Genomic DNA, 16,706 nt, shown 5'->3' with positions numbered 1-16,706 from the left:
GTGACACCATTGATAAGCTAAACTGATGTAGCAGCTATTACCGTCCAAGGGGGGTCATCTGCCCGCCGCAAGACATGCCAATAGTCGGGAGGCAAGGTGGTAGGAGAGAAAGGGTTTCTTTATTACAGATTGCTAGCAAGAGGGAGGATGGTCTACCATTGTCCAAAAGAATCATCTTTTTTTTTAAAGATCGGCACCTGAGCTAACATCTGTTGCCAATCTTTTTTTTTTTCTTCTTCTTCTCCCCAAAGCCCCCCAGTACATAGTTGTATATTCTAGTTGTAGGTCCTTCTGGTTGTGCTGTGTGGGACGCCACCTCAGCATGGCTGATGAGCAATACCATGAACACACCCAGGATCTGAACTGGCGAAACCCTGGGCCACTGAAGCGGAGTGTGTAAACTTAACTCCTCGGCCACTGGGCCAGCGCCCAAAAGAACCATCTCACAGAACAAAGACTACAGGCTAGTTATATAGGGGACTGGTCTCCGGGTGGAGGAGGCAGCTGATCTCTAGGTGGGGGCAACATCTGGTCCCAGTTCCTGATAGTCTTTTGTTTTACTGGATATGCATCAGAGAATGGAACAAAGCCCTATACCCCGATCTTTCAGTTGTCATTGATGATGGTTATCAGCATAGACTCTCTGCCTAGGGGTCATCATGTTCCTCAGGAACTGAAAAGAACAAAGTTATCAACTTGTAGCAGCTGGAGGGGCCATGAAATCTACAGAGCATGTCTGGGTTTGTTCATCAGAGGTCGTTCAAAGACACAATACGGTTTCTTTTTACAATATGGCTTCCCTTATGTCAACCTTGTGTTGAGCCAGTATCACAACCACCTATATCCTGACATTTTTGTTAAAGAAGGAAAGATAAACTCCTATCCTGTTAGTCATTTTTTCTATTACTTAATAATAGCAAACATTTATTAACTTCTTACTATGTGTCAAGCACTGTTCTAAGCACTTTTCACTCCTCAACATAACCTTGTGAGATGGGCAATATTATTCTTCTCTTTTTAAGAATAAGAAAGCTGAGGCACAGAAAGATTAAATGACTTGCCAAAGTTAGCAAGTAACAGAGAGAGAATTCAAACCCAGGAAACCAGGATTGCAGCTTGAAGCATTCTTAATGGATAAATTAATGAGTTGTACACAACAGTCTACAACTGATGTTCTCATAGTTCAACCCATCACAGAATTGTGGGACTGTTTTAGAGGGATCCTTTGAGATGACCTTGAAAATATTAGAGTTGATGTAACTTGGAATGGTGATCTATGTATCACTGAAGCCTGTAGGCAGGATGTTTTCATATATACTGCCAGAAATCATAGAAGTATATTGGCTTTCCCAAAGCAGTCCAGTATAGGATTTTTCCCCTAGTAATAATTTTTTCATTTTATCAGTTATATCATAATAAAGGTCTCTTACTCTGCACTTTTTAATTGCTAGCATGGCAGTATATTTTTTCATTTAAATTGTTCATTACTTTTGGCTACTTTTCAAGTAATAAAGTGTATGTTTCAATCCACTCAAAAGTTATTTCTCGAGAATATTCTGTGAATACTGGTCCTATCTAACCCATGGAAGACACTCTAACTGACATTCACTCAGCATGCTTTCTGGGTTGGTTATGACCCTTGCTGGTGTAGGGGACTGGAATTGGCCACCCCACAATAGGTCTCTTTGGCATGAGGATTATTTTGGACTGGTTACTTTTAAAAAACTGCAGACAGCAAAGAAACTCTGAAAAGTAGAATTTACTTACCCTTTGTAAGAGACATTTACATTTGTAAAGGAAATCTCCATCTGTAAATGTGTCTTGACCTCATCTCTAGAAACTCTTAATCAATGCAGAAGGCAAGGACTTAAATCTGCATAATAATCTTACTCTTGTTTACTGCACTTGTCTGGTAACCTCCCCCAACATCCTCCTTTGCCTTTAGCTGAAGATGACATTTAAGGTGGTGGCTTCAGCCATGTTGGCAAGTTGCTCAGTTTGCCTGAGCCTCTCCCATGTGTACATGTTATAAAGCTTTTTTTAATTTTCTCCTGTTATTCTGTCTCTTGTGAATTTAATTCATTGTCCGGCCAGAAGAACCCAGAGTGGGTAGAGGAAATGTCTTCCCTACATGGCCATCAAGGCAACTGGGACCTCAAATCCCCTGCCCCTGCCCAGGACCACCTGAAAGGTGGTGTGGAGGCTCTATGTATGTATGTTTTCTCTCTCATTTTATAAAGAAAATCCTTCACTGGTTTCCTGAGAGGATATGTATATGAGACGAGCATTTTTGAAACCTCATATGTTTGAAAATGACTTTACCCCCCAAATTTCAAAAATCATTTACCTGGGTACAGAATTCAACATTGGAGATAAATTCCCTTCAGATGTGTGAAGGGATTGCTCCATTGCCTTCTAGCTTCTACTGCTACTGTGGTGAAGTCCACATCCATTATGATTTCTGATCCTATGCACGGTGACTTGATTTTTCCTCCCTCTGGATACTTCTGGAATCTCTTTACTTTCAATATTTTAGGAAAAGTTCTCAAACTATTTATTTGATTATTTTCCTTCCTTTCTTTTCTCTTTTTCATATGTCTAGTATTTGGATATTGTACCTCCCAGATGGGTCCTATGGTTTTCTTATCTTTTCTCTTTTATTTCATACTTTTTGTCTTTTTGTTTGACTTTCTGGGAGAATATCTTCCAACCATTCTATTGAGTGAAAACATTTTTATCACAATTTTAATTTCCAAGAATTCTTTTTATTCTCCAAATTTTCCTCTGTAATGGCATCTTCTTACTTAATGGATTTCATCTTGTCTCTCCAAAGATAATAGCAGCATTTTATTGTTATTTCTTGCCTAGAATGGGAAAGTATGGCTGTTGTCCATCTAGGAGGTGCTGCCAATTCATGGGCCTGGGGCGGGGGGCAGGCTGGGGGTCTACTTTGTAAAATGAATTGGCTCTCAGCTTTTCCTACAGCTGACCTAAGCATTTAGAGTTTTTGGATTTCCTAAGTCACTTATCATTTGTTTATCTGCTTTTCAACTTCCAAATTTTACTGCTGCCATTTCCTGTCATTCACCCCATCCTTGTGGGGTTGTGTCTTCAGGGAAAAACACTCCCTTTCCTGTTGTATAGATGAGTTTTATTTAGGAGGGAGTAAAAATAGATGCATGTGTTCAACCTACTCTGTTTCCTGGAAATACGGAAAGCTTATTTCCAGTCACATTAGGGGCTTCTTTCTGATATTTGAAAATAATCCACATGTTTAGGGGCTGCCTTGTAAGACAGGGACTCTCTTTTCCTGGAGAAGTTTAGCCAATTTGGAATGTCTACTTCTCAGGGATGTGGTAAAGAGGTTTCAAGTTCTACTGGGTTGGTCATAAGTTAGACAAGATGAGTACCCAGGACCTGCCCACTCAGAATTCTCTGAATCTATCATTTAAACCTCTGACTATATTATGCTTGTTCCAGGCTTCAAGTAATGTTCAAATCGTATCCCTGAGAAAATGTGCTTTTGTTTTTGTTTCATTTCCCATGTAGCCTACTACATACTTTTGGGGAGGAATGGCCTTGGTGGAGAAGTGACACTTTTGGGGAGAGTTTGCTTCTTCTTGTCCTGTCATCAAAAGATTACAGGTGATGAGAAGTCCGTCTCTAGTCATTGTCAAGGAGCTGCTTCCTATGCCTCTCTGAAACAACAGGAGGTGGGGGAGAAATCCCCTTCTAGTCTAACACACATGGTCAACATGTTCCACAAGGTAAGAAAAGGAGACCCTGAAACCCAACTGAACAACAACAATGTTAGTATTGCCTAAATAGCTAAGATAAATACAGCCAGTGGTTAACATAGGTTAGCATAAGGGGAGCCATCTTATCTTATAGAGAAGAACCGTGTTGGAACTATAAATGACCCTGACCCACAAGACACCCCCTTTCCTTGTTAGCAATGCTTTAGTTTACATGTAGTCTAGATAAGTACGCACCTGCTTCTTGTGAGAAATATGCAGGCTCTGATATTTTCATAGCCTTAGCTTATATGTAGACCTCCCTATTGCAATAAGGTGATAATTTTGTTCTTTAAGTTTTCCCAGGGTTGTAATGACCTCTGGAAAAGAGTCCTGCACTGGTATTCATCACCAGTGACAAGAGAAATGGATGATTTAGCATCTCAGGGACTACAAGACCAGATCTTCAACATTCTGAGATCCCTCCCCCCTTTTTCAGCCTGTTTGCCGTATAGAAGTGCTTCAAAATTTGTAGTTTTAAGATGGTTCTTTAGGACACTAGTCTGCCATCTTCCCCCTTGCTAGCAAGTTGTAATAAAAAGACCCTTTATCTCCTACCACCTTGCCTCTTGACTGTTGGCTTGTCTTTGTGGCAAGTAGAAGACCCCTTTTAGTGGTAACAAGAAGACTAAAAAAAGGATGAACTAGGAGATCTTTATGCAGTGAGAAAAGACTCCTCAAGTTCTGAAAGGATACTCCTCAGTATTTTACCACACAGAAATTAACCATTTTCAGCTGAATGATGTATCTGACAGAGACTGGTAGGGAATGATGAATATTAAGTAACTTAAAGTTATGGCAGGAGCTATTGCTAATTGTATAGTATGTCAAGAAAATAAAGCACATCTGAAATTACATTTGGTCAATGGGAAAATAAGGTAGCATTTGCCAAAATTCCTCTTATACTCAACTTTCTAGTGTTGGGGCTCAGGGCAGGCTGCTCCCAAATATCCCACAATGGCATATTGATTATTTTGAATTAAAGTTACTTGTTTGACTTAAAGTTTTGACCCTCTTCTCTCTATTCCCTCTGAAAGCAGGAAATAAATTTCCCACATGAAAGGTACCCTCTCTATACCAGGAGATAGAGACATCCTTATCACAAGGGCTGGGGAATTCAGGGCCAAGAAGCCTGTATAAGCAAACCTTGTTACTCTTACTAATTTACTACCTCAAGCATAAACTCTACTCAGATTCATCACTAATTACATACTCCAAACCTAAGTTTCTTTGTCCTACCAAATCCTCACAAATTTATGGTTTCTTTGAGTACAAAGATATGCAAACTGCATTCTTTGTTCACTTTCTGAGCATCATTTTATGATCTCCTGTACATAAATATTAAATTTTTTTTTCCCTCTTGTTGATTTGGTCTTTTGTCAATTTTATTATTAGTCAAGCCATAAGAAAGGTAGAGGGGGTCATTCCTGCCTTCCCAATAGGTTTGGTGAGCCAGCCAGGAGAACTCACCAGCTGGAAAACTGTTTCCTCCCCGGGACTACTGCAGATGAAGATCCTGGGACGTCTGAAAGAAGGTGGCAAAAAAGTATTTCTTACATGTCAGCCTCCCAGATCTCTGTCTGCAAAATCCACTGGGAACAAATATGGTGGAAATCTTTTTTTCCTTTCTTTCTAAATTTAGATTAGCAGGCAAAAGTATTTGCAAAATTAGTTTCATGGGAAAAAACAACTCTTGTAAAGATTTGAAAAGAATATTATTGTTTTCTGTTAGTCCCATTTCTCCCAGAGATGGTCATTGCTTTTTTTTTGTTTCTTCCAGCCAGAATATGCATATGCAACTGGCAGGCAGCTGAGTGGACTGCAGATCGAAGCTTAGGGAATCTAAAAAATATTGGGTGAATTTTTGCTTGGTAAGTCATGCTATTCTACTCAAAAGTGGGGGAAACACATGCTTCCCTATGTTTGGAATGGCTATTTAAAAACATGGACTTCATAGTTACTACCTTTATTTTCTTAGGCTAATTCTGGGAACGAAGTTTTTGGATCTTGTGAGGGCTGCATCCTTTGCACCTTCCTTTGGGGATGTCTCTTGCATCCATGGTTAAGTCCATATTTCACAGAAAAATAGAAATTAGAACATAAATTAAAGTCCACTCAGACCTCTTCCTAGTTGCCTTCAGACATTTGCAGATATTATAAAAATCAAGATATTGGAAGTACAATTGTTCTGCACTTAAGCAAATAGCAATTACCCCAAAACTCCTAAAAAAAAATTCTATTTTCTTCTCTGTCCTTTGAAATTGTACATTTTGCCATTTCTTTGGAATGTAAACACTCCAGGAGATAACAGTCAAAAATCACCTGAGACTGAGCCTGGCTAGCTCAGTAAGTAAAGCCTGAGGTTAAGGGAAAAATGGCCCTTTTTAAAGCGCAAGCTGCTAGAAAGTCTTTCTTGCCCAAAATCTAATTCACAGCATCCTTAAGAATTACCTGTCTGGGGCAAATACAAATCTTAAAAATCTTCTCCATAGATAATGTTTTTAAAAGGTTTTAAGCAGGTAACTTTAACTTGTTTCATCTGCTAGACAGACAATGATTTATAAACTAGTGAGTTTTATATTGTACCAGATTCGTGGTTGAAATTTTAAAATAAAAGTTATAAGATCTCTGTTTGTGTCTGTCTCTATATGTACATTATAGACATGGTATTTTTCTAGTTCCAGATGATACTGGCAAATTTAGTTTCTAAAAGACCTCTATTTGATTGGCTTAAAGTAAATGCTTATATAAATTATTTCTCAATGTCATAGAAACTAACCCAAATGTTTTTCAAGTTAACATGATATAAAATAATCTTTGACAAAAAAAGCTTGTATAAATGTGTTGGCTTAATCAATATGGGCACCTCTTCAGAGTTATCAGCATTGTATATAATGCAGACACTCAATTTTTATTCTACCTGGATTATTAATCAAACAAGCTCTTGCTATCTCTGTTAACAAAATTTATCAGCAAGAAAAAAATAACTTAAGATGACAGCTAACTGCTTTAATGTCTCATGAAATTTTTATGAATAATGTAAGTATGATTATTAAGAAGAAGTGAATTATATGGATGTAAATAAAATAAAAAATTTCAGGTGTAATAATTATGTTTTATGCTATGTATACGTAAAAACATAGCTTCCCCAAATCTTTTCAATAACTTCAAACTTTAGAGTCTTGTTAAGTTAAATTAAATGATGGGAAATTCATTGAATATTTAGATCATTTCCAGGTAAGATAAAATGGTAAAATGCTAATTACTGAACAGAAGTTTACCTACTTTTGGCTTTCTATTGAAGAGAAACTAAAGACAAATTTGAGTCTGTTCATAAACATGTTCTGTGCCACACTGGAAGATTACAATATGAAGAAACATATGTTTCAAGGAATTGTAAAATGTGTACATAAATTTGCCAGTCTAAAGAATATGGTTCTACAGTTCACAATTGCTTACTACTTAGTTTTTACTAGAAATTAAGGTTTCTAAGGGTTAAGAATTCTAATTAATATATATAATTAAAGCTATGAAAAATAATAAGGAAAATATCTCTGTACACAAGAAAAATAAGGTGCATGTTTTTTGTAAGAAAATGTATAAGGGATGGAGATGCATTTTTGTTGAGAGATAGAAAAATAATTTTGTCCCAAAATAAAGCTGGTTATTTATGAATGAAAAAGAGAACAGGGGACAAACTGATATGGATGTAGAAAGTTATAGAAGGTTTACCAAAAAAAATCTTTAGAAAGAGATTTTATGCATGGTTAGGGCCAGCTAAGGCTGGAATGCACTTGATTAAGTGAATAAGTTTTAAAAATAAAAGTAAGCTGCTACACAATTAATATTTGTTTTTTCTCTCTGTTAAAAGGACAAATTAAATAAAAAGTGGGGAAGAAAGAAAAAAGAAAGAAAATCTTACCTTGTGTGGTCAAGTTCACTAAAATTACATTGTTAAGAGTTTTAAAAATAATCTTTACTATCAATATTGTACTTATGTAAAACTGGAACTTAATTTTCTTTTCATCTCTTAAAAGAACAAAGTTTTCTTGGAATATTGGTCTGTTCCTGATCAGAGATTATGAAGAATGAGCAAAGATTTTGTTTTATCAAAATAATTTTCTAGGCTTTATTAGATCTTTGATTACTTAAGAAAGCGGAATCTTCTCAATAGTAACAGCTAAGTTTTGCTAACAGCTCTGTAACCTTCTGTATTTGCCTTTAAAATCTTTTATTATCACTTTGGTTGAATAGATAACTAAGTATTGTTTCACAGTGACCTATCCTATTTGATCCTATTTGACCAGTGTTTCAAAATCTTTTTGATATTTTCAACAAACTTCTCAAAATGAAATTCTAAATGAAATCTTTTGAACTTCATTAAGTTTGAAGTTTTTTAGAGGGCCCCTGGAACATTTCAAAGGATGTGTTCTTTCTCCTTATAAAAATGGAGATATTAAACTAATTAGGCCTATTTGACATGGTAAATTATATGGGAACCATTGTCAAACAAAAAGTAACATTAAGCCTTACGTTATATTTGCATAGGTTTTCTAGAAATTATATGAAATTCTTAAAAATCTGATTATATCTTAGTATAATGTTATCAGTCATAATTCTAGCTATTATCTTAAAATGTTGCATGTCACAGATATAACCAAATTTCTTTGTCAGTTGCATTATAATGAACCATTTTTAGTCTTTTGTCATTTATAGTTACTCTGATACTTTTGCAAAATGCTTCATAAAAAGAAAACTCATAAAACTGAACTGAGTCTCTGTCATCAAAACTGAAGCTCACACTAAAAGAACTGAATCTGAACATCAGGAAAACATCCTAGCTTACTTTCATGCAAAGGCAGCAACAACAAAATCTATAAAGATTGTGGCACATGTTGATGAAGTCTATTCTCCTTCTGCAAAAAAATGACCCCTCATAGCCAAGATTTTGCCATCCTGATGTCCTTGTAACATGGCAACAGTCTGCTCCTCAATCATAGAAATTAAGATTGGTAAACAATGGCTGTAAATTAAGCAAAGTTTAAGTTGGGGATATAGGAAACCCAAAATGGCTGCTTGGCTCTTCCTGGTTTTTGCATTTCCTTATCCACTATAGGAAAAATTATTTTTGTCTCCAGAGGCCTCATAACTCCTGCCTCTAGGTCTTTTGAGCACCTGTAGCTGGACTTCATTCAACTACCACTTAGTATGCGTTATCAATATGTTCTTGTCATTGTATGTATGTTTTCCAGATGTGTTGAAGTCTTCCCTTGCCACAAAGCTGATGCTCTCACTAGTGGCAAAGAAACTGTTAAAAAATATGTCTCCAAGTTGGGGTATACTTTCTATAAACTCTGGTGATCAACGTACCCACTTCACTGGGCAAATCATATGAAACTTAAAGAAAACCTTGCAAACTTCTTGGAATTATTATTGTCCCTATCACCCTTAATCATCAGGCAAGGTCAAGAGAACTAGTGAAAAAAAAAACTAGATTCAAGCAGAACAAGAATTAATTACATGAGACTAAAGAACTTATGAGAATGATTATAATTTTTACAACCCTTTTTGTCTGAAATATTTTGTCTGAAATATTATTTTTGAAGTCTTTTGTTCTTCCAGATTTAAGGAAATATTTTTTTTTCTTTTCTCTTAAGCTATCTATGACTTAGAGCAATTGCTGAATTATACCTTTGTAAGTGGAATTGAAACAATAACTTTTTCTCCCTTCCTGATCTCTCCAGAATTCTGAAACTCTGTCAGTATTCTTATTTTCATGACAATATATTTATTTGCATAAGTTTAATAAGACTTATGTTCTCCTTGTAACAGGACACTATTGGAAATTTTGGTCATAGTACTAAGACTCTGACTGGAATGCTATGTTTGAGAGAGACATATGTAAACTCTGATATGATCAAATAGCTTTAAGGAACAACGTTTGACTCTATGAAGCCAATAAAGCCCCTTGGAAAAATAGCCTGGTACCTTACTCACAGGGTTCCCAACAGCCTAACCTGGTGAGTAAAGAAGTTCACTTTCTGGAAGATGCGGAAATCTCAAGATGTGTTGGGAACTTCAAGAAGAGAGCAATTCACCCAAATCTATAGGTATTGCAGGTAGACCCTGATGGCAAGTATTTGGCTTGGTCTCTTAGCCTTGAGAGGCTATTAAAAGCTCAATCTGGAGATTCATTATGAAAAGTTCCAGCAGAGCAAATTTAAAAGGCCTATATGATCAATTGCTATTATTGCTGTACTTATATAAATAACTAAGCCAAGTTTATTGAAATTAGACTTATTTTGCAAACAAATTAGTCTTAATTTGACTATCTTTAGTAAAAATTGAGGGTAATTTTAGAGAGAAAGATTATGTTTCAGTAAACTAGAATACACACTTGTGGATATTAGATTCTAGTGCTGTTAATTTTCCTCAAAGTTTTGTTACTTACCTAAATACTGGACTGGATCCTAAATTCTTCTAGTATCCTCCAATATTTGGCTACAAATATCCAAACTAACATTTCCAATTTTTCTCCCAATTTTGACTTGGAACCATTGAGAACTAAAGCTGCCCTTTTCCCTGAAGCCCTGCAAACTGAAGCTGAAGGACTTGATATAAACTTAAGAGAGAGCACCACAATAGCCCATGTTTAGACAATCTTTATGCCTATTGCTGTGTAAGCCACTCAGAAAGTTTTCCTGAACACCTGATGACATCACCAGAGACATTTAAAACTGCAAAAGATTCTTCAACCTTGGCATCCAGAAATCTTGACTGGCTGCACCCTAAGCTCAGAAATGGGTTTATAATTTGCTTCATCCATTAACCTTTGTTTTTCTTTGTTTCCATAGAAATGCCTCTTATTAAATACCTTATTGCTTGTGCCATACATCTAACTTTTGGAATTCACCTACAAGACATGCCTCCTGAAATGAGAAACAACTATTTAATTGAACTGACTTATTTTTTTTTATAGAGAGATAGTCACCTGAGCTAACAACTGTTGCCAATCTTTTTTTTTTTTTCTGCTTTTTCCCCCCAAATGCCCCCAGTACATAGTTGTATATTTTAGTCATGGGTCCTTCTAGTTGTGGCATGTGGGACACTGCCTCATCATGGCCTAATGGGCAGTGCCATGTCCACTCCCAGGATCCAAACCAGCGAAACCCTGGGCCACCAAAGCAGAGTGTGCAAACTTAACCATTCAGCCATGGGGCTGGCCCCTGAATTGACCTACTTTTAAGACTAAAAAATTCAATGAAATAATGGAACAATCTACCAGCTCAACTTTTAATATGTGAAACTTCCAGAGAAGTTTCAGAGGAGGGAACTGTTGGAGCCCAGGGCAGGCTGCCCCAAAATATCCCACAAGGGCATATTGATTATTTTGAACTAAAGTTACTTGTTCGACTTAAAGTTTTGACCCTTCTCTCTCTGTTCTCCCTGAAAGCAGGAAATAAATCTTCCATGAGAAAGATACCCTCTTGGCACCAGGAGACAAAAACATCCTTATCAAGAGAGGTAGGAAATTTAGGCCAAACCTTGTTACTCTTACTAATTTACTACCTTGAGCCTAAACTCTGTTTAACTTCCTCACTAATTATGTTCCCCAAACCTTTATACTATCAAATCCTCACAAATTTATGGTTTCTTTGTGTAAAAAGATATATAAACTGCTTGTTTTGTTCACTCCCTGAGCATCATTTTTATGATCTCCTGTATGTACATATTAAATTGTTCTTTTTTTCTCCAGTTAATCTGGTCTTGTGTCAATTTAATTATTCATCCAGCCATAAGCACCCAATAAGGGTAGAAAGGGAAATTTCCCCCTCCCCAACACCAGCAACACAACCATCATGGAAATTGATGTGTACATATGCTCACAGGTAGTTATTTGAGTATACTCTTTGAGCCATCTCCTGAATAATGGAGGAGTTAATGTCTTGTGGTTAGTTTTTAAGCATTTTGTAATGCTTAACTGATTTTAAACTAAAAGTAAATTCTCCTAAATTCAAGATCTGATGAAAGAGCCAGCATCTATCCATCCATCCAATGTCCACTAGGGACTCAGAAATAAAAGCTCTAGTTCCTGTCCTCTAGGATTTCCCAGCCCAGGGAGAGAGACAGACTGTGGACAGAATATTCCGCCTCAGGACTGTAATCCCAATCACTGAAGTATGTGTGGACTGCTTTGGGGATGTGTGGTTCAAAGAGGAGAGAAAGGGCTTTCTGTTCAGGCAGGGGAAGACACCTACACAGATGTGTAGGACCATGCAAGAAGAGGATGCTTGTTAGAAGCCCACCTGCTTCAGAATATGTGAGCCATTGGGGTGTGAAAGTTTCAGGAAAAGATGAATCTGGAAAAAGAAGCAGGATCCCAATCCTGAAATGTTTTGTGGGTCACATTGAAGAGTTTAGATTTTATCTGAAAGCTAAGGGAAGTCACTGAAGGATTTTGAGCAGGACAGAGATATCACCACCTCTCACAATCTCTTCTGCTACCCCCAGGTATGAATCATCATCATCACCAGAGCGATTATTTAATACAGAAGTCAGAGCATGTCACCTGCTACTTAAAACCCTGTAATGACTCCACCTCGCTAGAAAGCCCCACGTGACCTGACTCCCTTAGCTCTCTGACCTCACACCTCCCACTCTCCCCCTGCACCTATTCTGCTCCAACCACACTGGCCTGCTTGCTATTCCTTGAACCTACCAGGCACACCCCATCCTAGAGCACTTCTCTGGTTGTTTTGTCTGCAAGGAATGTTCTTCCCCAGATATCCATATGGCTCACTCCCTCACCTCCTTTGAGAAAATGCCAACCTCTCAATAAGGTCTATCCTGGCCACCCTATTTAAAACCATACACACACACACACACATACACACGCACACATGCACACTTGGCACTCTCAATCCCTTGTACTCTGCTCTGTGTTTTCCTCTCTCCACAGCATTATCACCTTCAAAGATATCACATAATTATTATGTTTATTGTCTTTCTCCTCCCATGAAACTCTAACTCTATGGACGTGGATATCTTTGTTCTGTTCACTGATGTATCCCAAACACCTGGGGCACAGACTGGCACATAGGAGCTGCTTGTTAAATGCTTGTTGAATGAATAGGAGATTAGATTTGCTTTTTTGCAAAAACCACTAAATAAAAATATGGAGAATGACATGCAGAAATATGATATTGTGGCTGGGAGGCCAGTTGGGAGTGTGTTGCTGTGATGATGATGATGATGATGACAGGTTGCATGAGGGAAGTGGCTGTGGTGAGAGAAAGGAGGGCACAAGTCAGGGTTGTTAAGGAGATAGAATTGTCAGGACTAGGAGACCGATTATTTGGATGTGGGAGCTACGTGGCTAGGATCACTGACCTGGGGGTCAGGGGACAACCAGGGGACTGTGGTACCCTTCATGGATTCAGGAGGAAGAGAGACGAGAAGCTGATTTTTGGTGGATGGCAAAGTCATAATGAGCTTAGTTTCAGACATGCTATCCTTCAGCTCACTGTGGGACAACTGTGGATATATAATGTCTCTATATATTACAGAGTGAGTATTGATTTTACAATTTCTTTCTTTCACTTCCATAGACAGCCTCTGTGCAAACACATACAATTTACCTTACATTTTTTACCAAGATAGAAATAACTGATTGCAATAATTTACTGCTTATCCTAGAGTCACTGGCTTTCCTTATGGTCTTATTTGAGGCTTTAAAAAACCTCCCTATAAGGCACAACCAAACATCTTTCCATTCCTCCACTGTCCATTTTTACATTGACATCCAGAGATTAGGTGTCTAATCACTACGCTAGGACCTAACTCACTCAATCCAGGCCTTAGGGAAACCACCAGATTTTTTTTTAATAGCTGGCAAGGCTCTGGCTTCTCTCCAGTTCCTCAAAGCAGTAAGCTCCTCTCATGATAAACTGAACCCACTTGCTCAAAACTCAGCAACTTCGTTCTTCCCTTTCTTCTCAGCTCCCAGATGGCCGCCAGCTGGCCTGGGCTATTTCTTGCATTCTAATCCCTTTATGCGTCCTCTTGGTTTTCTTTCTGATCTCTGTACCTCTCCCCTCCTCCTCCTAACAGCCTCCATACTCCAGCCCTCTTTGGAAGCACATATTTTCTAAGAGAATTTGAGGATTTTTTTTGGAGCTTTACCTCTTTTTTTTTTTTTTCATTTTTGTACAGTAAGGAAAACCAGTTGCAGGCATGCGTGGGAGGAAAAGCATCTCTGAGGGGAGAACCAGGACCTCCTGTGGGAAAGAGGTCAGACAGACTTTGCTTCCCGACAAGCCCACATGGGGCGGGGGGTGGGGGTGGACAAGTGGGCCCGCTGTGTTCCAGAAGCCAGACCTCAGTCTTGGAGCTGCACTCACGGTTCTTCAAGGGTGGGGTCAAGAGATGTCTCTTCCCCATTCCTGGCTTTCTCATGGGCCGGCCAGGGCGATGTGAGAAGCCACCATTTGATCTCATTGGATCTCTTTTTTGTTCCCCCCACGACCAGAGAGCGTTGCACCATATTTTCAGTTGTTTGCAATAAAGGACTTTTACTGATTTTCAAGGTTAGAGCTAGAAGATTGCCTGAGACGATAAATGGAAGAAATGAAGCTAAGGTGTCTGTGTGTGTCTTCCTCTGTGTTTGTTAGGCCTGTGAGTGTCTGTCTGTGCTCACATGTGTCTGAGGGTGCTTCTGTGAGGGCTTGGTGGAGGCCACTGCAAGTGACAAGTTTCTAAGAGTCTATCTGTGTGGGTGGTGTTACCTGTGTAGGGAGGGAGTTGTCTCCCTCCCTATGTATGTATGTCTGAGTTGTGTCTGTCCTCGTGTATGCACAAGGATTTGTGTGTATGACTGACTGTGTCTCTGTGTGCACAGGCATGTGTGTATGTGACTGTGTGTATGTGCACAGGGATCTGCATGTGTGACTGACCATATCTGTGTGTACACAGGGATGTATGTGTGTGACTGACTGTGTCTGTGTGCACAAGATCTGTGTGTGACTGTGCACAGGGCATCAGTTTAAGGTAATGACTGTGTGTGCTCTACATCTAGGCGTGTGAGTGGTATTTGGAGGTGACTGTGTGGTGTTCCTGTGCATGTCAGAGGGTATGATGGGGTGTTTTATAGGGGGTATCTGTGACTGTCTGTGTTGGGAGTTGTGAGGTGAAATTAGACGTGTCTGCACAAGTGTTGCAAGGGAAATCTGTAGAAGACATGCTGAAGGGTGTCTGTGAAGATTTGGGGGGTATATTTTGAGGTGTTTGTGGAGGATGTTTGGGAGTGTCTGTAAAAGTGTCTGTGTGGTGTCAGTGGGCTATGTGTGGGGTAGGGGGTGTGAGTGTGACTGTAGAGTATCTGTAGGGTGTCCATGGGGATGAACGGGAGGGTGTCTCTGGAGTATGTAGGGTTATCCATGGGGCACGTGGAGTGTCTGTGCATTTGCCTTTGGGAATATTTGTGGGGGTGGGTGGGTGTCGTGGGGTGTCTGTGAAGGTGTCGCTGGGTGTCTGGGGGTGTCTTCAGATCACTCTGTGTGTCTCTCTCTGAGTGTGTGTGTCCTTGGACTTACCGTACACGAAGGTGAGGCGACCTCTGAACATTCCAGCAGGAGCACAGCTCGCCTTGGTGGTTTGCTGTGCGCAGAGTGTGGCTGAGACAGGCCCAGTTCCCTGGCCATCTCTCCTCAAGGAGCCCAGTCACCAACAGTGATTTGCTGAAGCCTCTGCTGCAATGAACGGCCATTGATGGCACGGCTTGACGTGGGCGTCACCTCCTTTGTGCATGGGGGACAAAGGTTCTCCAGTGGTTCTCACCCCCATTCCCAGGGCACCTCCTGACATTCCTATGGCTTCCTCAGGCGGTACAAGCACAGACTTGTCATCTCCAGGACTAACTGAAGCAGACTGAAGAAGGGGCATGCCCAGGACCCTTCCTTCCGGCCAGCTTCCGAAAACAATGGAAAAGAGCAAGAGACACTTGGATTTCAACCCACTTTGCCCCAAAGGGAATCATTGCTTTGGCCTAAGCGGAAATGAGGTGTTCTACAGATTGCACTTTTCGCTTTATCCAGCCAGCTCGAAATCAACCAATGATACGTCCATTCAGAGGGATCCGGGTCTCCCCATCAAGAGGCCACTGTGGGCAAGGCAGTACTTGCATGTAACATGTAGCGTTGGTGGTCAGTATTAACAATTAAGTCCTTCTAGCTCCAGGATGCGGTTTGTATTTGCTCCCAGGTTTACAAACAGGGCAAGTGAAGCAGAAGGAGGTCACGCTCCTGCCCAAGCGCCTGCACAGCCCCGGAACCCAAAGATGCACCGTAGGCACGGGGCCTCCCCAGACCCGTCCTCAGGGAGCCTCCCAACACCCTTCTGTGGTCGCTCCCTGTTAAGATGAGTAACATTCCAGGAGCGACCCCAGAGGTCCCAAGCAAAAGCAAAAGCTGCGAGGGGGCAGGTGAATGGCTTTAATTACACAGAGGTCCTGAGCGGTGCACCTGTGTTTGTCTGCAGGGGCGTTAAATGCTATTTTAAATACAGCTCTGAATTGCTGCCACAGAGTGAGTTTAGCCTGCTATTTCCGTTGTTTGAAAAAGGTACTCTTTTGCTAACTTCAAAGCCAAAACCCAGGGATGTTCATCACTGGCTTACCCCTTCCTACTCACTTCAGAGAAAACTTCAGTTTCCAAGAAGCAGTACAGGTGACGGCTCCTTCACCGCTGTGTCCGGCCGACACAGCGGACGGTCCTGTGTGCCCCCTGGCAGGTGTGGGGTGCCACCTGAGCCCATCCCCAGGACACCCTCTCTGTCAGATGAGCCTGGTGACCAGCCTTCCTTAGCCTCCTTCTGGATGCGCCTGAGTTACCTCATTCAAATCTCAACCCCCCTGGG

General features: G+C 40.0%; 1 protein-coding gene across 1 annotated transcript in view; it reads right to left on the bottom strand.

The window, feature by feature from the left end:
• The window catches only part of LOC103549464 (cilia- and flagella-associated protein 337-like), a 67,391-nt gene extending 51,898 nt beyond the window's left edge, over positions 1-15,493 (bottom strand). The window contains 1 exon segment of the mRNA XM_070579456.1: positions 15,386-15,493. Coding sequence (XP_070435557.1) covers positions 15,386-15,493 — 108 coding nt within the window.
• Positions 15,494-16,706: the final 1,213 nt, after the last annotated feature.

Source organism: Equus przewalskii, chromosome 16 (assembly GCF_037783145.1).
Source record: "Equus przewalskii isolate Varuska chromosome 16, EquPr2, whole genome shotgun sequence".
NCBI classification, from domain to species: domain Eukaryota; kingdom Metazoa; phylum Chordata; class Mammalia; order Perissodactyla; family Equidae; genus Equus; species Equus przewalskii.
Note: the sequence above shows the minus strand (reverse complement) of the source record. Positions and strands in the feature narration are given on the sequence as shown.